We start from the raw sequence: 21,393 nt of genomic DNA on the forward strand, positions 1-21,393 counted from the left end.
CAAATACTGGGTGCCCTGGAGTGGTTTTGGGTGCTGGGGACGGTACATAAGTAGAAATAACAATATGTCCGTTGTGCCAATTTATGTTTAGCATTATATCTACTATTTCCTCCTCCTGTCCTTCCCAAACCCTCTTCTAGTGCAGCATGTGTCAGCTGAGATAAAGGTGTGTCCTAGTAGATGTCGCAGGTGGCTGACAAGGACACCTGCAAAGGCTGTCCCAGAGCTCAGCAACATGCAGCAAATCAGCTCTGACACTTTTCTTTTCTATCAAATCTTAGCAGCATTGCGGGCTGAAAGATCTCCTGTCTTTGTGCCCTGTTGTCCAGGGCTTGTTCACAGTTTGTCTCCTGACTTGTTAAACAAATCTAGAGCTGTCTTCAGCATTTCAGGAAAAATCCTTTTGGGAGCCTGAGTCAGCTTTGCAGATCCCACTAGCTACTGTGACTAGAAACTGATGAAAAGCTATGTACTTTGCATTAGGGATGGGAGAGAAGAAAGCATCCCTGTGGGTAGGCGCAAGGAGAGGTGAGATGCTGTTTTCTGAGTGATACTTTAATAGCTCTGCTGGGTGTTCCTTGCCCAGCCTCTCGGTAATATGAATGAAGAGATCTTACTTAGAAGTCAGCACTCAGAAGGCTGCATGCAAGCTTTGTATGCTTCCAGTGGTAAAAATATTCATATCACTGCGGTCCTTGCAAGCAGGAAACAGTGAGAATCTCTTGGAGTTTGCAAAGGAGACATGCCCATTGACAGCAGGGACCGATGCAGTGCTATGAGTGCTTAACCTTTATGTTAAGGGGCTGCGTTTTCAAAGGCCAGATACTCTATTGTACTTTCTATTGCATGTCAAACTGCAGGCTTGTGCGATGCTGAGTACTAGACAAACAAGCCTGCACAATAACTGTGGGGATGGTGTCTTAAGACTGTTAGAGACTTGTCACTAGATGGTGAAGAGGGTTGATGTTCCAGCCGTATTACAAGATCTGGCTTCAAACGGTGTTCAGAGTCAGAAAAGATGAATTTAGGGGTTTTAGTGAATCTACTCACTGGCAATTTTGCAATGTGAACTGATGCCTAAGAATTTGATAAGTAAATGCTGCTGAAGAACGGGTCAAAACCCACATATGTGAAGGAAGCAGGTGGGCTGCTGGTCAGGACTGAGCCCCTGGGAATGATTACTTGTCTGTCTCATGTTGCTAGTAAACCCTCATTTTCTTAAGCAGTAATAATTATCTAATAGTGCACAACTTTTGCTGAAAGTGGCACTGTCTTCACAATTACTCTTCTCAGAAATCTTTACCCTGCTGTTGTTACCAGTAGCACCTGAGGTTAGAAAGAGTAGAATATTTTTCTCTGGGTTAATTTTGCTTTGTGTACTGGAAGGCACTTTGCACGTATTCGCTGTAACTTTTTTCCTTGTATAATCAGTTGCCCCTGTTCGTGAGAGTCTTTTAGACAAAGACAGGAAATATTGCTTCAAAATAGCAAAAATATGATTGTGGGGAGAACAACAACAAATTGGAACAGGCTCTCTAGGAAGTTTTAAACCCATCCATCACTCTTGAATGCCATTACTAAAATATAGAATCAAATTAAAAAGATCACTATAGTCAAACAGGCTGTCTGTAACTGAAGGCATTACTTGCCTAATCGTGAATGCGAGCCCCACCCCAAATAACTCTGTCTCCTTTCACTTGCCTTGTCCCCAGGTGCCTGGGAAGGCATGCAGTAATATAGGCTGCCATACTGTAGCGTGCACATTAAAATTAAGCCACCTACCACTAGAGTATTTAGTCATGTGTATCTGCTTCCAGGCTTTAAATATCTACTTCTAAGATGTCTCTCTTTTATTTTTTAACATGGTTTATCTTTAAGCAAGGGCTTTTGAATTCCAGCAAGAGTCCAAGAACTAACTTTCAGTCTCCACAATCAAACATTTCCGTTACTCATCTTCTCTCTCCTTGGGCTTACCCTTCCTGATCAAAAAGGACACTGTTGGTGTATAAATGGTTGGTGTTGAAGCATTTTGGATTCAAATGTGTCCAGTGTATTTATTATTTGTAAGCTGATGGGGACAGATCATATTCAAAAATAGTTATAAAGTCACATTTAGAAACTAGACAGCAACATTGTTATAGAGACGCAGCCTTCTGTGCCACTAAGCAGGATTTAATCCATCTGTTCTCTTCCATTCCCCATCTTCTAAATTAACACTGGAATCTGGAGCTAAGAGTTATGGGTGTGTGTAGCAAGATGGCCTTGCACAGGATGCTGATGTGAAATGTTTAGGCATGCCTTATTGTTCCTGTTCATTTGTGTACGTACACATATACACACACAGAAAAATTGCAGCTACCGGTAGTCAAGATGTAGAAAACACTTGAAATCATTCTCTGAGACTTCAGCCACATCTTGCTGCGTACACAAGCAAGTAGTTTCAGACTCCTTGTCCAAACAACACATTTATTATGAAGAATTGGAAACTTTTGCATTAGATTAGTGTACAGTCTGCCTGCAGTTGTGTCCTACCCTCTTTCAATTCTTATACTATGCCCATCACCGTAGTATCTGAGCATACTGTGTGCGCGTGTTTTAAATGCATCAACATCTTGCTTCTGGCTGAAACTTAACTAGCAAGGTTCAGCTCAGGAGCAAATTTAAGAAGTTTAGTAAAAGAGAACATGGGCAACATTCAAGTTTTGGTTTTAGTTTTAGTAAGGTTTTTGTTGTTATGGTGGAGGAGGGGGAACTCGGGTGTGTAATAGCTTCATTGAGTCCTCTTAAAGTGTAGAAAAAAATTAAAATATATATATATATATATATATATTCATTAAAGAGTTGGTATGGATTTCCTACATGTGAAACTGACCAACTTTGAAGTCACTTTTGTCAACATTGTATCAGTAACTTTAAGGGCCCCTGACAACTTGATTGTTTTAAATGATTCATTTAAAAAAAATAGTTTGACAGAGCCCTTCTAAATAGCACATGTTGAATCCTAAAGAATTCTCCAGTCAAATGAAAATGACTGGGATTCTCCTGCTCATGCCTAGAGATCTGTATAGCAAAGGAGAACCTGGCTGTAAATGGGAAACAGAGAAACATTCTATGCCGCAGGAATAAAGCTGAAAAGTGGCAGGGAATGACAAGGGGTGCGAAGCAGTTTCCCTCTCACTGTCAGTGGTTGTAATCTCTGGTGTTATAAGTAACTATAGTGTGGGTACTGCATTGTCAGATGGAAATGTGACCTTCAAGCACACTTTGCTATTGGCCTGATCCAAAATCCACTGAAGTCAGTGGGAGCCTTTCTGTCTTTTGGATCAGGCCCTGTAAAAGCAGGCCTGTAGCTACAGGACGCCTTCATTAGCTGTGAATGCTATTCAGTTTATATTAAGGGGTCTTTGCAGCCTGCAATACCTCTAGATTTGGAGACCTATAAATACAAAGGATAATTGTAGGATTTCAAAACCACAGCCCTTTTCCAAAGGAAATGATTACTAGAGAAAAAAGTTTGATGGTGATCAAGGATTATTCACGCTTTTCACTACGGCTGCACTAAGACAAGTCTTATAAAACTTACAGCCATGGCTCCATTGACTTTTAGTTTTGTGGAATGTAGCTAATTGCTTCAACTTCAGGCAGCTGAGCTGGCTCCTCTGTATACTAATCTCAGGGGCATCAGTAGTGGTGTTGTCCAACATGTAAAGGAGACTCTGAGCCCTGATCCAGCAGTTCCATCTTGCAAATACTCTTCAATGTAGTACTTACTGTGGCAAGCGGTTGCACAAATATCAAAGGGGATAGTTAGGAGTGCATGTGCCGGTCAGCTTGTACATGTCTAAAGACTTCTTCCCTTAGAACTTGCTGTATTTAATCATGGGATTGTTTTGCTGTGTTTATGCCTTTTATGAAATGCTATCGCTGTGTTCCAGTAGCACAGAGGAGAACACCCACTCCCCTGATAACACTTGCCCGTGGCAGGGTGTGGACAGGATGTCCCCTTCAATAGTGCGGTCTGTCCTGCTGCTTTCAGTTGCAATGTCAGTTTTGCAGCAAACAGAATTCATTAATTTGAATTCCTGATCAAAGAGCTTTCAGTAAAAGGTTCTATATAGATATTATTCCGACCCACCCAACCCCAGAAGCTACCGGATTGCAACTTCAGGAACACAAATTAGTGTCTCCTTTATAAAGAAATTGTTATATACTTCCTCTTTCTTCTTCTCCACCTCAGTTTTAAAAATATATATCCATTTTAATTATTCAGTCTGTGATGGCAGTAAGGTGCGTAATATTATGTACCCTGGAAAATATAAGTACTGTTTAAAACTTGGTGTGAGGAAAGAGAATGAAAATAAAACCACATATTTACTATGCAGCATATAGCTGCAGGTTATGCCTGGATCCCATGGTGATAGATACATTAGAAGTGCTTGGACTGTTTCCTCTCCTACCTGCCTCTGTGCTCACTAATGAAAATGTCAAAACTCTGACTTTGGGGTGGATTTCGGTAACTCAGGCCTGATTCCACTAATATCTCTCCATGCGGTTTTACCGACTTGCACGTTAAGTTTCCAAGTTGCTGGCCGTTCTAAAAACCCCCCAATAGTTTTCCAACTGCATCATAAAACATTCACAAAATATGTGCATGTTTTGTAAGGTCACATTTTGGCCTGTTAATTCTGGCCTTGTCTCTTTGAACAGCAAGGGGGTTATTTTCCATTTAAAAGGGGGGAGGGGAAGAAGCTGCTTCTTTCTTAGTAAATGGGTGTCAGCATCTTAGTGGCCCTACAAATACAACCACTCTGGATGACATCCTGGTCCCATTAAAATCAAAGGGAAAACTCGCATTGAATTCAATGTGGCCAGGATCCCCACATAGGGCTCTAAGCACTATGCTTATACCACTCTGCCTATAGAGCCCCCAATCTCTCAAACGGTTCTGCAACTGAAGACTTGGATTAAAACGTGGATACAGTATTCAAAAACACCTAAGTGATTTAGGCACCCGTTGACTTTCAGTGGGTTTTTAACTCTAAGTGCCTAAGTCACTTTTTGAAAACTTTACCCAAGGTCTTTTATCACTTGTGCTAAGTTTCAGAAAACATTTCTCTTAAGAAAGTGATGTAGCATTGGCACTGGCATGCTTAAGGTATTGGAGGGTTTAAAGGGTGAGATGCATATGATATTAAACTAGCAAAGGCCCCTGCTTAACTGACTGGAGCATTCACAGTCTAGCTTGTCTGGCCTGACACTAGGTCTCAAACGTCATTCCCATTTCCCAGCTTTGCTTACTTCTCAGGTAAGACAACCGCCCAGCTGCCTCGCCTCTGAAACAATGCCTGAGCATTGTATCCCAGTGCTCTGACAGTGATGTAGGGTCACAGAGGGGCAGTCCGCCATTTGTGAGGAGAATATTGAGGGAACTGCTTCCGCTTGGAAGCGGAGTCTAAGTCAGTCCAATTTCTTACGTTTCAGTTGACTTACTTACAGAAAAACAGCTCCCAGCGCAGCCACTTCACAAAGTATAAAGGCTATAAAACATCTCTTGTCAGCTGTAATAGCATTTTATTGCTTTTGTGTTCTCTTCCTCAGTGGCTACCTGTGATCTCATGCAAAAGTATTTAGTTAGCCTAACTTGAGACACTTTTGCCTGGCGTTCCTGTAGCTTGGAAATAGTTACTGAAATTGCACACAAAGGAGGTCCCGGAGGACCTGCTGGGCGAAGTGCGTGTGTGCTGGAACTTCTGAAGTGTTTGCGTTGTTGTCTGTATTGAGTTTTGTGTAACGTTTGCAAGCAGGTTCAAGCATGCCACCTCTGTCTCCATCAACGAAGTCCTTCAAGAGGATCTGTGCTGTAGGGCAGAAGCAATTCACAAGCCCAGTACACCAGCAATGGTGGTTGGGTTTCTAATTGTGGAGGTAGGAAAGTGAAGGGCTAATTTTTTCCTTACAAGGGCCCGGTTGATCTGACACATTTCTGGCATGTGGCAAAAAGGCTGAACAAAACGTGCCCCAAAATACTGTAGCCTTGGCTGCCTAAGCCCCATTCCCTGGCACTGACTCACACCAGCTATTCAACCCGCTGCTCAGCTGTGAGCTTCCTCTGCGCCCAGCTCAATGTAGAAAGTTGCTAGGAAACCTCCAACAAGTGGTCGCATGTTTTTTTTCCTTTAGCCTTTAAGGCTTTTTGACAAAACCACGGCTGCGGGTTGGACTGAAGCAGGCAGACTTCCTCCCCCGGGGAGGAAGAGGTTAATAGTGAGCAGTGCACAGTGTTACAAAGCTCTTGGGTCTATGCTGGCTGAATATCTCCAGGAAACTTTGGGGGGATTCTTGTTTAGTGGATCCTTGGCTCTTAAATCTTCTCTATCCCTTTCCCCCTGCTTCAAAGCAACGAGGGGCCCCCTGGGAAGGAGCAGATGCATTATCAGATAAATCAATTTGCTAGTCTTGCTTCCCCATACCCACTCAAAAATACGAGGTGAGCAGAAGGCTCATGAGCAGATGCTGCAGAGCAGCACTTTAGAAGTATCAACAAAGAAAAAGTCAGCTGGTTGGCCTTGCCACTTCTGATGCACTCAGCGCCATGGTATATGGGCACAAGCTAATGAGCGAGAAGCAGTACTGAGCTAGTCCTTAAGGCCTGTTATTGCTACCCGTCTTTGTCTGATGTGCCATTGCTTTAATCCTTTTAGTCTCTCATCCACTCTCCAGGAGAACTGATGCTGGGTTCTCCTTCAGCCCTCAGGGAGGAAACACGTGTGTGTCAGGGTCTTGCATCATGCTTCAATCACGTTATTTGCTTGTCCTTGTGATGTTTTGGAGCCGGGAGATCCACAGCCATAGGCTGATCTCTCTGACTATGTGACTTCTTATTGCACCTAGTCTGCAAAGCTGGGGGAAGTGTTTCTGCTTCTCATTAACATTTCACAATTTGTTTTCCAAACCACTTCTCTTCCCCTAATCCTTCCAAAAAGTTTCCGTGGTTGCCAGAGTAACCGCTTGGTGCAACTCATTAAGAGTTGGACAGTGGTTTTTCTAATCCTGGCTGAAATTACATTAATGGGACAGAACCCAATATGTTGCACCATGTTTACCAGAAGGCTCTAAATCACACACAGTGAGTGGGCTGAAAGCTTTTGCTTATGCATTTCATGTAGGAGTTGTGCCTCTGCTAGTGCTTACCACCTAGGACTATTGGCCCACAGACTTGGGCTCCTTTGTCTCAGAAGCGCTGTGTGACGTTATCTTGCCTGCCTCAATTTCTTCATTTTACAGATGACACCTTGGTCTGTCTCTCTGGGAGGACTGATAAACTGCGGTTAAACAGCGCTATTGAAAAGTGAGGTGTCACTAACTCTCTGCTCAGCTTCCCTTCCCTCCCTCCCCACACCTTTCCTTAGGACTGTGGGTCTCAAACTTTTTTACTGGCGATCCCTTTCACACAGCAAGCCTCTGAGTGCGACCCCCCCCAATAAATTAAACACACTTTTTAATATATTTAACGCTATTATAAATGCTGGAGATAAGCGGGGTTTGGCGTGGAGGTTGACAGCTCGCGATCCCCCATGTAATAACCTCACAACCCCCTGAGGGGTCCTGACCCCCAGTTTGAGAACCCCTGCCTTAGGAAAACACTTTTCCTTCCATCCTGCTAAGGATCAGACAGAGCCCCCCTCTCTCTCTCAGCCACACCCACACCCTTCGACACACGTTCACAAATGTCTCTTCCTGAAAGGCCCTGTAGCAAGATAGACCCTGGAAACAGGCTACCCTCCCTCGCCCATAGCCTGGTAACTGGAGCCGTTGTTGCACATAATTTATGGTGCACTCCATTTCTCTCCGAGTGAATCTAGTGCCAAATGAAGCACTGCAGGACTTGGCATAAGTAAATAAGGATGGGGACAGTGGGGAAGGAAACATGCCAAGGAGACTGAGGAAAGAGTCGATCAGACGGAGCCTTAAATTGAAATGTGGTGTTAAGCTCCCAACTTAATGCTTGTTCAGAGAGAGGCAGAGTTCTGCAGGTCAGCGGTGGTCACCATAACTTGATACAGCGGTCCAAGAACAAGGGAGAAGGCTTTACATTGGTGTGGTTTGCGGCACAAATAAGAACATGTAAACAGAAGTGAAAGCATTTTTTTGTCTGTGCTAGGGCAGCAATGGCTGCTGGGTAGAATAAGGTTTCCTCTTTCTGGTTTGGGGTAAAACTTTGCGAGGTCTAGCCTGCGAATAGTTTAGGGTGGCGGTTTTGGAAGTATTGAGGATTATAAGAGGTGGGGTGATGAAGAGAGCTAATGAGCCTATCTATGTAGGTCTCATTTCCAGTAGGCTCAAAATAGTAGGCAGTGTTGACCTTCTATGCTGACTTGCATTTGAAGAGGGGTAGGAAGGAAATACAAATCAGGCCTGCGATGCCAGTGTTCCTTGTTGTCCTAAGGCAGGTTCCTAGCCAGTGCTATTAATCTTCCTCCTTTCATGTGCAGAGGGAATGGCTGGGCATTTGCACCTTAATTCTTACAATCTTTTGTATAAAATTCCTCATAAAGCAACCCTTGAATCCCCTTTTACAGGAAAGTACTCCCCCCTCCTCTTCCTCCTGTGGGTGGAGAATTTATTGGTCAGCTCTTGTGCTAGAGATCTGAAGCCCTAGTGGCTCAGCTGAACGTAGGGTAAGAACCTAACGCGCGCACACTGTCTGGCTCACTCAGCATTGCTAGCATGTTGCTTTGGTAGAGGTAGCGAGGTTAGAATGAGGGTGACATGTTGGGTGAAAACCTCCGACTGTTGAGGTCATTTGGAGTTTTCTCACTGATTGGGATAGGGCCAGGATTTTCACCCCTTTTGTACAAATGGGTTCATAGTCACCTGGCACAGTGGTTGTGCCCACCACTCCATTTTCCTGCTTACACGGAACTGACAAAGGACATGAATGACCAACGTCATTGCATGCAAAGAGTTGGGTTATGTCAGTCAAGGTCTCATTTTGCTACCAGGTGTTAACAAGTGTTAGTTCCAACACCCAGTGGAGCGGGCTGGGGATTCCTCTTAAAAAGCAACAACTAATGGGTATTGGTGTATATCTCTTCTCCCCTGCCAATGGTAAGCGAGTTCTTGTTGTGGAGTTCACTGTTTCGCTCACAGATCATCCCCTCTGCCCTCTCAGAATGAGTTTAGGCGTACCTGTGCCAGGGTGCCTTCCAGCAGAGAGCTGGGAATCCCATGATCTCTTGTTGCATCCATAGTGCTTCATTCTGTAGCCCTGACCTTTTTAGTATTTCTGTCTCTGCCTGTTTGTCATAGCGCTGTGCTGGGTGGTCCCAAACACTGAGTTCAGAGGGTATAAAAATGCATAATTTATTGTGACAAACCTAAGTGACTCTATGGGGCTTGTCAGCTAGGAAACTAATTTCAGCTGTCATTGATTATTTGACTGTTATATGAACATTAGCTCTAGCTTCTCTATAGTGGCGTTAATTTATTGATGCAGACAGCTCAGGCTAAGTTCATTTGAAAGCAATTAACCATTGTGTTGTCCCTGAGAAATATCTGAACGAGCAATTACCAGATCTACACAATGTGACCATGCTGCATGCAAAGTCTTGTTATCGAAATTATCAACCCTGAAATGCAGCGTTTGACGAGGGAGGATAAACATACACGCTCTGTGTTTTAAACAAAGTCACTGGACTTACAGTTCAAAGAGATTTGAAGTGTCAAACTCCTCTCAGTGCAGAGAAAAACCTTTGGAGGGGGAGTGGGAGGGAAGAAGTGATAGAAAATGCAGACTTCACCCTGAAAATGGGGTGATGTTATTCCACTATAATGTTAGTAAGATCAGCCTCTGCTTTGGGAGGAGTAAGTGGGTTATTTGGAAGTGCTGACAAGCAAATGGAGGAAGAATGAAGGTGCTATAGTACTGATAAAAGCTTTGTTCTAAAACCCCCCCATGATTTCAGTAGTGATTTCGCCTTTTATAACGAAAAAGAGGTAAGTTCACTTGGAGCCTTATCCTTACATCACCTCCATACCCATGACTCCCTTCTCTTTCAATGGACAGCAGGACCTGGCCTCTGGTAGCATGTTCATTAATGCCTTCAAATAGCTCTAGGATGGATTTGTCAGCCTCTGAATTTTGCAATAGCTCATGAGGTAATTCAGAGGCAAACGATGACTAGATTTTGTGCAATCCAGTATTTCCACTTATGCATTCTACAGTGTTGTTTTACTGGAATCCAGACCAACCTTTTGCCTTGGCTGGTGGAGAGGCCACATGTAGGAAGAAGACTGGACATTTCTCATACATAGTCATTGGTAGAGATCCTTTCTTCTACAGTATTCAGTCTTTATTCCTTATGTCCATAACCTGAGCAATAACTTCTTGCCTCTGCCTCTTGCGTGTAGTCCTATAAATATGTTCTGTTGCTCTGGGTATTCCCAGTGTGTTCAGCTGTAACATGTCTGGCAGCCACCTCTCTCTCTACGACTACAACTAAATCCTCTTCTTGCCTTGTAGCCTTAGATTCTGATCCTTTGCTTGGTTCTGTAGATGTGCTTCAGTGGGTGACTTTTAGTTGATACATTTTCCAGTGGTAAGTGCATGCTCCTATCTTGCTTTTGCATTTACTCTTTTTAAAAACTGTCAGTCTCAGCTGCTTAGTGACTTAATCTCCAGCAAGGTGGGTGCTGGTCATAAAAGGCATTTAGGATTTCAAATACCAGGGCTATAATTCCATCCATCGCTCATCAATACAATCTGGGCACCCCACTGGCAGCTCTCTGCTTTTTTCAGTGTTAAGCAGCAGTCTAGGGATAAATTTACCTTGGGGTTAAAATGGCCATGAGTGTGGGCTTAAAGATGCAACTTGATGCACTTTGGAATAAGCTGCTGTGGTTCATAATCAGATCGGTATCAGGCCGTTTATAATCTTGGCATCTGGGCGTTCACCTGCTGAGTTCTTGAAGGTCTCTTATGTTGGTGAACTTCAGTGGAAAAACTGACTGCCTCTGAAATGCTGCTGGCTCTTTAATTGTTGAACAGCTGAGAGTATTTTACCTGAGGGCAGAAATGCTTTTCAGTTTCCTACTTCTCCATATTCCAGCATTTTTTCTGGCTGATGTTCCTTCTCTGGAGCCCGTATAGTTGGGGAGATGTGTGCTGGAGACAGTGGATTGGTGGCTAAACTATACTTTCTTTTAGAGTGGTGAACTCCAAACTGTTTTGCGGTTTAACAAATCTGCCTCATAAAATAGAGCAGTAGGTCACCATAGTCCAAAATGCTATCACTTGCATGGCTAATGCAAGGCTTAAGCAGTAAATGCGTATACAGTGCGTTACCAACATTGATCCATTCTGATGCTTTCTCAGTGCCCTCCACCCCGAAAAAACAACCCCCCGCCCCATGATGCATTGTACAGAGGGAAACTGAGGCAGAAAGTTGTACTTGCCCGAGGCTGCAGAGGGAGCCAGTGCTGGTGCCAGATTACATGTAAAACACGGCTGTAGAGAAGTTACATTTAATGACCCTTTTCTTATAGCTGGCAGTTTGTAGAGAGTGATATAACTTCAGTTACTCAGCCTGGAGATGTGCGTTCTCATTGCTATTAGGAATATTGTCCTGGCTCCAAGGTCAGAAACTTAGAAGGACACAGATTCCTTAAATATAATTGTTAGTTTGGTTTTCAGTCTACCTTCATGTGATTTTTCGCCCCCCCGCCACACACACTCTCTCTCTCTCTCTCTCCCTCTCAGTATCTGTGGGGCAGATTCTGATCTATTACATGGCAATTGAGATCAGAAGCTGGCTTGAAAGTTTAAATTATCAATGGCCTGTCTTGTAAATCTGAATTGTAGTTCCATGGATAGCAGTGCAAGCATGTGACCCACTTACTTCCAGATAGAGTGAAACCAATCTATGTCCATCTTGTATTATGTCATGCCTAGCAAAACTCCAGCAAGCAGAGTTCAGGGAAATGGCCAGCCATAAGTTACAGAAATGCTGCATACCAGACCACAGCCCAAGTCTGGTGTATGGTCTGCATGTATCTGGCATCCTGAAAGCTGCTTTCTAGGTTGGGTGGGTGGGTTGAGTTTACATGATACAGCTGTCAGACTGTGTAGATGTAGATGTGTCGTTCAGCACAGTATGGATGAAGTTGGCAGGTAATAGTAGCTCTAACTTCAAGGATACAGGGGGATGGCATAAGTGCAAAATAGTCTTTTAAACATGACTGGAAACAGTTGCCTTAAATTCCAAACCTGTAGTGGGATTGTAAGTGTGGCTTATGTATAGTGTAATTCTGAGGTGTATGCTATAGCACATTTTGCTAAAGCTCATGTAGTAGTAGGAGGACCTACTGCCAAATTCAGATCTGGAGTGAATACGTGGAGGTCTGTAGAAGAAAACTCACCTGACTGTAGCAGATTTGGATTTGGCCTCTCCAGTGCAGTCACTTGGGGAAGGCAATTCAGTGCATAGGGGTTAGACTCCCAGTCCAGAAACCTGAATTCAGTTTCCAGCTCTGCTACTGACCTGTGTGGTCTTGGGTAAATCTCTGTGCCTCAGTTTCCCCCTAGAAAGCGTGGGGAATTAGTGTCCTTTTGTGAAGCGCTTTGAGACCCTCTGAAAAGCGTGGTGTAAGTGCTGCTTATTCATAGCAATGGGCCCACAGGTCAGTGCTGGTTTTGACATACAGATTCCCTTTCTTGAGTCACTGGTTTGCTGGGTTTGAAATGGGAGCAGCAGGTGCTCTGACTACTGGCTCAGAAAGTTATCTGCTCTTATGCAGACTTCCTCTGCAATGTCACTTCGTAACTTCCTCTAGCAGTGTTCAGTAAATCTGCCTTCTCTGCCCCAGCTGGCCTGCAGGCAATGGAGGAGAGAGGGCTCTGCTCTTTCTGTCTCTGCTGCAGAGCAGCTCCAGCCTCATCGTCTCTGAACTGATACCAGTAGTCTCCTACTTCCATTAATGGGGAGAAGGTCAAAAATGTAACTGCTTCAGTGCTGCCTAAAGTATAACGCCGGGTTGGAAAGCTAGCCGTTCCGGTGCTGTTAACCCAATTGGGGACAGCCTTAAAGTCTCATTGGGTATGTCTACACTGCAATTAAAAACCTGCAGCTGGCCCAGCTGGCTCAAACAGCCCCTTAGCCTGTGCCCCTTAATTGTGTCTGTTTAATCTGTTTAATAGGGCTGTGCACTTTGCGTCTTAGGCCATTGTGTGCTAGTCCATTAGTGCTGACTGGGTCTGGCTAGATACAAGCCAGGGGAGACGTCCCTGCCCTGAGGAGTTTCCAGCCCACACAAGGACTGCATTAAGTATTCAATCTAAATGGATACATAAGCATATAGTTTCCTAAAACATCCTGTTTTCTGCATAAGAATTGCTCATACCCAGAGGGAGACTGTAACAGGGGGTTGCTCTGTTGTTACTCAGCCTGTTAGTCAGAGTAACTCTGCCTGAGGCAGAGAGGGAAGTGGCTTGCCGAGACTTCACACACAGGTAGTGGTCAAGCTGGGAACACCCCTCCTCCTCAAATCTGCCGAATCTCCAACTCTTCAGTGCTGTCAAGCTTCTAAGAAACATTTTAACGTGGTTGAAGTCTCTCTAGCAAGGGTGTCCTGTAGGTCTCTGCTAGCAAGTTTCTGGTAGTGCCTTGGCCAGTCTTGTCCATTGGGCTATTGTACCCATGCTCTGAGGTTTTTCCCCTTAGGTCAGAACACGGGTGCTCTGAGCACTCTCTCTTTCTGCCAGTGGGATGTGTCACCATGCCTAGTATGACCAGCAGGGCGGTGGAATCTGCCATAGAACCCATTCCTTGGGGGGAGAATTGTGCTTCAGAGTCAAAGCTTTTGGCTCGATCCCTGCAGCTTCTGCAGTGTGGTTCTGCATTTTCAGTGCAACGTTCTGCCTCCTCATTTTTAATTTTCAGTATAAAATTACGCTAGTGCAATGGCTCATGTTCCTTGCTATGGTAGTAAATATCATATTTATGTTAATAATATCCCTTTAAAAAAATTCAGAACTTCCCCAGAATTCCTATTCACTGCATCAGAGCAAAGGCCCCTGGCTGTGGAATACAGGCCAGGGGATGGGGGACTGGCGAGGGCTTGGTAACTAAGCACCTAGGAGAGGGCAGGGGTCCCTTCCCCACCCCTCGCTGCTCCGTGCACTGCATATGGCACCTCAGTGCAAATCGGAAATTAGAGGGGATGCCGTGCTACAAATGCACCTTCTAAGTGCCTGCCAAAAGGAGGCTTTATCTGGTGGCCCTCTTCAAAAAAGAGAGAGAAAGAGAAACCTGGCAGGAAGGCAGGGCCTTCCATCTGGGGCTTCTGGCTCCCTGCACAAGTGAAACTCTGTTCGCTGAACTAATTGCAGAAATCAACAGTGCTGCTGAGGGATGGCAACTGCACTGCAGATACAGCTCCCTGGAGTAGTCTGTGGAAAAATGCCCTCCCCCCTTTTGCAAGCAGGCTTCCCTTCACACCTGCTGAATGCTCACCTTCTACTCTCTGAGATTTATATTGTAAATGGGCTGCTGCACATGAAAATGAACGTTTGAATTGCATGATGCTCTGAATGCTGACTGGTGGGGCTTTCTGGTGCTTCTAAAATGACTAGTGCAGTCCTCTAAATGCACTCTGGCTTCCATCTTGGAGTGGGGAGAGAAGAGGATTTGGGTTCATGAGGGTGGAAAGCCCTAGAAAGCAAATACATGGAATGGGGGAGAGGTGGACAGGCCCAGTATTTTGATGTGAGACGTGTAACACATGAGACCATGCATGCACCAGAGAAAGTTATTCAGCAGACTCCTAGAAATGTAGGGCTGGAAGGGGCCTCGGCCCCAGCATGGAGGAGAGGCAATGGTATTAGAGATGCAGCTGGACTCTCTTGCCTTGGATCTGAACTAAGAGGAGCCCTCAAAGTTTGGGGCGTTTTGGTTCAGGCTCATCATTAAAATAGATTGGATGTGAGTCACGGTGATCCATGTCCCCTCTTGCCAGGAGAACTCATCTGGAATTCAAGGACAGTAGCTATAAACGAGGCCATTGCTGAGAACAGTTGAGTGCAGAGCCTCTGGGTGCTTCTCAAGTGCATTGGGGCACTGGAGGATGTTGAGTCTGACTGGCCTTGATCAGAGGGGAAGTGCATGTGTTGTGTTGTAACCACAAAGGGAAGCCACACCTTTTCTCACAGCACATACTTCCTCTCCCAGATCTCCACCAGCCTCTAACGCACACAGAGGCTCTATGAGGGTATTTATTCTTGCCCTGTACAGTCATTATTGTCCATTCTTTTGAAATAACTCTATTTAGAAGGCAGCACTTTCCTGTGTCTCCCACCGGTCCACTTACCCGCCCGTTGCTTTTCAGTGTCCTGGTGGTAATTCATTCTTTAAAACTTAAGAGGAAAAAATTAGAGGCGCCCTTGTAATTGTTCCAAGCTCAAGCTAGTTTTACATGTCCTAATGGAAATGGGGTCACCACCTACTTCATCCTCTTAGGGTGTACTTGGGTCAGCAAGTGCCGGATTCTTCTAAAACCGCTAGAGTGCAAATATGTCCAGTTTGGAGAGAGAAGACTTTACTTTCTTCTACGCTTCATGCAGTTTCCTCTCCATTCTTTTATCCTCTGCCAGGCCACTTACTCAGTTTAGATGATACAACCATATATTGAAGGAGACTGATTCAGCTGGACCTACTCTGTTTATGCTGGGAACTAATCCTTTTCTAAGCTCTCTGGTAGGCCTTCCAAACAGATGCATAAAAAGAGAAAGCAACAAGGTAGATCATAATTGGAGCCTGCCAGTGTTTCCCTCTCAAACAATAACACGCAGAAATGTGGCTTTTCCCTTCTCTCAGGTCATGGCTGAATGCATCACGCCAAACTCTTGTGTGAAAGCAGTTACCTGCCTGCCTTGAATACTCTGCACCAAGTTTCCCTGCTTGTTCAGATGGAGGGGTAAACGTACAGTGTACATGGGACACTTAATAAAGTGGACAGAGCACTAGGAAATGCACCATAGGGAGAACTCTTGCCTTGACAGGGAAATAGACTGGGTGACTTAAGAGAGATTTCTACTACCCCTCAAACTGCTGATTCTGTGAAATTGTGAAAACAGTCTTTGTGCAGGGTGTGACTTCCTGAGTGAGAGAGCCAACAGCTAGTCCCTTCCCCTTTGGGTGAAGAATGCTAGCAGTCCTGTGCCTTATTCGGAAGCTTTTTTCTATGGACACTCACATTCACATCCAAAGCAAATGTACTGCCAGCCAAGTGAAATTGACTTAACATCCTGATCTGTGACGCCCCACACTGCACCCTGGAGGGTGGGACTCTGAAGAATTTTGAGCTGCTGCTGAGAGCACTCTGGCTTCTGGGGAAGAACACAGGAGAGAGGGGAGGAGAGGACCTAAGGCTAGAGGAATGGATGTCTCAAGGAGTGGGAACGAGCTGCCATTGGGCATGTGAGCAGAAAAATACATTGTCGGGTCCCCTCTCCCCCACACATCCTATGCCCAGCTTTGTGCCCTGTGTACTGGACACATCTGTCTGACTGATGTGTCAAGCGCCTGGTGTGTCACTGTTACCATCGCCTTTGTAGAGTGGTTGACTTGGCTGGGAGACCAATGTCTGTCAACTGTTAACAAATGCATTATGTTAGCCAAGCCACTTGTTGACTTCAGTCTCTTAAATTATTTCTGGGGCCTTGGGAAGGGCAAAGTAATAAGAAAAATAATGCTGTAAACGTTCCCGGATGGATGTTCAAGCAGCTTGCTGCTGGTACGGTGTGGCTGCGAACAGAGGAACCACCCTGTCAATAACCTCCTTAGAGAGCAGCAGTGTGTATGTGGCTTCAGTTACTAAAATGCATCCACTGCTCAGACCCTTCCCTCATTAGAAGTAACAGTCGGCATGGATTTGTCAAAAACAAATTGTGTAAAACCAACCTGATAGCCTTCTGTGACAGGGTAACAAGCCTTGTGGATGGGGGGAAGCGGTAGATGTGGTATATCTTGACTTTAGTAAGGCTTTTGATACTGTCTCACATGACCTTCTCATAAACAAACTAGGGAAATGCAACCTAGATGGAGCTACTATAAGGTGGGTGCATAACTGGTTGGAAAATCGTTCCCAGAGAGTAGTCATCAGTGGTTCACAGTCATGCTGGAAGGATATAACGAGTGGGGTCCTGCAGGGATCAGTTCTGGGTCTGGTTCTGTTCAGTATCTTCATCAGTGGTTTAGGTAAAGGCATAGAGAGTACACTCAAGGTTTTGAGGATACCACCAAGTTGGGAGGGGTTGCAAATGCTTTGGAGGATAGGATTAAAATTCAAAATGATCTGGACAAACTGGAGAAAAGGTCTGAAGTAAACAGGATGATATTCAATAAGGATAAATGCAAAGTACTCCACTTAGGAAGGAATAATCAGTTGCACACATACAAAATGGGGAATGACTGCCTAGGAAGGAGTACTGCGGAAAGGGATCTGGGGGTCATAGTGGATTAGAAGCTAAATGAGAGTCAACAGTGTAACGCTGTTACAAAAAAAGCAAACCTCATTCTGGGATGTATTAGAAGAAGTGTTGTAAGCAAGACACGGGAAGTAATTCTTCTCTACTCTGCGCTGATTAGGCCTCAGCCGGAGTATTGTGTCCAGTTCTGGGTGCCACATTTCAGGAAAGATGCGGACAAATTGGAGTAAATACAGAGAAGAGCAACAAAAATGATTAAAGGTCTAGAAAACATGACCCGTGAGGGAAGATTAAACAAACCTATTTTTTCAGTCTGGAGGGTCTAGATAATAGTTAGTCCTGCCTTGAGCGCGGGGAACTGGACTAGATGACCTCTCAAGGTCCCTTCCAGTTCTATGATTATTGTCTTCATAGAAAACAGAGTTCAGCACATTGATTTTTAAATAGCTCTTTGGGGGCCCGATATGGAAGTGGTCACTCCTGTTTCCTCAGCCCCTCCTCCTTTAAAGCTGAAGTTGATTGTATAATCACTTGCATTTGGACAAAGGTAGCAGATCGGTCTCAACGCACCCCTGAACTGTCTGTCACTTGGGGATTATACCTTAGTCCCTAGGCAATAGTGCATTGGGGGCAGGGTAGTTCAGATCACAGATGCTGGTGTGATGGAGGCTGATCCTTTGTGTGGAAAGAGAAGACCATACTGTCCATTTGCATATGTTGGCATTTCCCCTCGCTGGTAGCATGCAGTATAATGGATGCAAGTGTCGACTGGAGCTTGTTTCTCTTGACTGAGAGTGATGACAATTTGAGTGACCAGGTGGGTGAGGCAATATCTTTTATTGGACCAACTTCTGTTGGTGAGAGACAAGCTTGCAATCTGAATGTCATTTCTGGCTGCTTCAGATACATTGCACACTGATCTGATTGAAGAAGCAGGGAGGGAAGGAGAACAAGAGGAGGAACCCTTCAGCTGATGTTGTGCAGCTTGAGATAAACAAAGCTGTTTCTAGTATATCTGGCCCTTATCATTGGTTAAATAAGCCCTCCTGAGGATGTGGGCAAGGGAGTATATCTCATGTCTTCCCCAACTTGATCTAAGGCTTCCAGAAGTGCCATGGCAACAAAGATCAATAAAACATAAGGTGCTGGCTTGTCAAGCAAAGTTAAATCTAACTTCTGCTCTGCTTTGTTAAGCACCCCCCCCAACCAAACAGCTGCCTGAGGGCCCCATCTCCATTATGCACAGCTACATTGGCAAATGCTAAGCATGTCTAGCGGGGCAGTGGGGAAATTCCAAGGCTGGAGCTGGTTCAGAACTGTACAGCAGGAGGCCCTGCTTTGTAAATGTTTATGGTCTGAACGTTTTCAGAGATGCTGAGCGCTGCAGTTCCCGCCAAAACCAAGGGGATTTGTGGATCCCGTAGGACTTCTGAAAATCAGGCCATTACCTCTTATGCTCTGGGGCTGTCTTAGCTTCCCACTCCTTCACGGTAACATGGATGGGTTTGTCTCTTGACTTCTTGAAAAGCATCTTCCCTCCTGCAGTGAAGTGGCGGTGACCAAGGAACTGGAGAAAGGTAAGAGGGATTTTGGTCACCTTACGTCAGTTATCCTATCCCTGGGTCTGTGTAGCAAAGCTGCATCTGCACAGTCTCCCCACTTTTATAGCAGGCACTTCCTAAAGGAGTTGAGGGTGAGAATTGGGAGAATGGAGACTGGGTTAACACCAAAGCCTCATCTTGTTTTTCCCTTCAGTCCATGTACTTACTGTGCGTTTTACATTACAGGCCAAGAATAAGGAGACAGGGGCATTAGCTGCTGCAAAAGTCATCGAGGCTAAGAGTGACGAGGAACTGGAGGATTATATGGTGGAGATTGAAATCTTGGCGACCTGTGATCACCCATACATTGTCAAGCTCCTGGGAGCATTTTATCATGACAGCAAACTGTGGGTAAGAGGCTGTTACTGCATGTCATCCCCTCTTTTGTACATTCTTCATTCTCTCCATGCGGTGCTGGAAGACAAAACACACTGGCTCGTGGTAAAGCGACCTCCGTAGAGCCTCTGACATTCTGAAAGTCTCTGGCAATTGTGAGCAAGGCACTAAGTGTGCACTAGACACTGTTCTCATAGTCATTAGGTCTCCCTCATTCTTCTTCTCATTGGATGAGCTGCTTAGAAACAGCCCAGACAAGGTCCTGAGACACCCCCGTTCCTTCTCTGTCAACATACACTACTTAGTAATCATTCCCCCTGTGTTAGAGGAAAACCCTCTGATATTCAGCGTGCGGCTGCAGGGAGGGTAGAAGGGATTGTGGTGCTAGAGAAGGATTCCCCTTTCCCTGCTGGATTCAGACTGTGGTGTATGTGTCAGTGAGGATGCCTATATGGGGCTCCAGAAATTGGGGTGTATGTTGCTCTTTCACCAATGTATTCTGTTCCCTCTCTGATCATATCTGCCAGTACAGCTGCCCCTTCTTGCAACTACATCTGGGTGGCCCTAGAAGCCTTCACGGCTATAATGTCAAACCATAAACATGCAAGATGTTGTGTTCCCGAGCAATCTTAATGCCCTTCCCCTCAAGCATCTTCACAGCCTCCCAACAGATTCCTGGAGACTCTCTATTATAGATTATAGGCCAGAAGAGACCACTCTGATCTAGTCTGACCTCCTGGTAGCACAAGCCATGTGACTTCCCTGAGTAAATTCCTGTTTGAACTAGAGCATGTCTTTGAGGAAAAACATCCAATCTTGATTTAAAAATTTGCCCATAACAGAAAATCCACCACGACCCTTGGAAAGTTGTTCCAGTGATTAATTACCCTCACTGTTAAACTTAAACTAGTGGCTTCTGAAATCTGAATGTAGGGCTCTGCTAGCTGGTAATGTCACTGGCATCTGAGAGATGAAATGCCAAAGCCAGGGTCTCTTGCTTCACGTTAGACTGTGTGCTAGGATGCAGCCCAGACTGAAGCCTGTTGTGCCAGCATGTATCAGTGTCCTTTCTGAGAAGAGCACTAACGCTCTCCCCTGTCTCCTGTGGCTTGCTATAAATCAAGGTTAAATGTGCAGCATCTGAGCTCTTAAATGTGAGCCTCAAACCCTCCTTTCCATGAGCACTCCAACTCTGAAGGGAAGACGGCTTGCACGTTGTCTTGAGAACTAGCATTCAGATGGCAACTGATCTTCGTTTTAAGTGTCACTTTAGGTTCAAGCATCAAAATAAACCTATAACCTTCCAGCAAAGTGAAAGGCAAACGTCCTCCTCGTGAGGGAATTCAGGGAGTCTGCTGACACTGTGACTTTGCCAGAAATCAAAAAGTCAAACAAACCGACAAGCTCAGGATTAGAGACCAGACTTGTCTGTCTTTATACCAGTGGTTTTCAAACTGCAAGTCGCGACCCAGTAGTGGGTTGCAGAATGTAAGGCACTGGGTTGCGGCAGCTTTGGTCAGCACTGCTGACCGGGCCGTTAAAAGTCCTGCCGGCAGTGCTGCCCGGCTAATGCAGGCTAGTCCCTACCTGGTCTGACACCAAGCTGCACCCCGGAAGTGTCCAGCAGCAGGTCTGGCTCCTCGGCTGCCCAAGCCCTGGCTCTGCACTCCGGCCAATGGGAGCGGTACCTGTGGGCAAGACCTGCGCAGAGCTGCTTGCGCGCCTCTGCCTAGGAGCTGGACCTGCTGCTGGCTGCTTCCGGGGCGCAGCGCGGTTCGCAGTGCCAGGACAGGCAGGCAGCCTGCCTCTGCACTCCGGCTGCACTGCTGACCAGGAGCCGCCCAAGGTAACCCCGTGCCCCAATCCCCAGCCCTGAGCCTCCCCAGCCCAGAGCCCTGAGCCCCCCAAACCCAGAGCCCTCTCCTGCACCCCAAACCCCTCATCCCCACCCCAGGGCCTGCCCCCCCAGCCCAG

The 21,393-nt window shown here is 45.5% G+C and overlaps 1 protein-coding gene across 3 annotated transcripts in view; it reads left to right on the forward strand.

The window, feature by feature from the left end:
- Window positions 1-21,393, forward strand: part of STK10 (serine/threonine kinase 10) — a 90,682-nt gene that overhangs the window by 9,125 nt on the left and 60,164 nt on the right. For all 3 annotated transcript variants that reach the window (XM_045027683.1, XM_045027684.1, XM_045027682.1), the window contains one exon: window positions 19,270-19,434. In XM_045027683.1, coding sequence (XP_044883618.1) covers window positions 19,270-19,434 — 165 coding nt within the window. The remainder of the gene's footprint in view (window positions 1-19,269; window positions 19,435-21,393) is intronic.

The sequence above is a fragment of the Mauremys mutica genome, chromosome 8 (genome assembly GCF_020497125.1).
Source record: "Mauremys mutica isolate MM-2020 ecotype Southern chromosome 8, ASM2049712v1, whole genome shotgun sequence".
Lineage (NCBI taxonomy): Eukaryota > Metazoa > Chordata > Testudines > Geoemydidae > Mauremys > Mauremys mutica.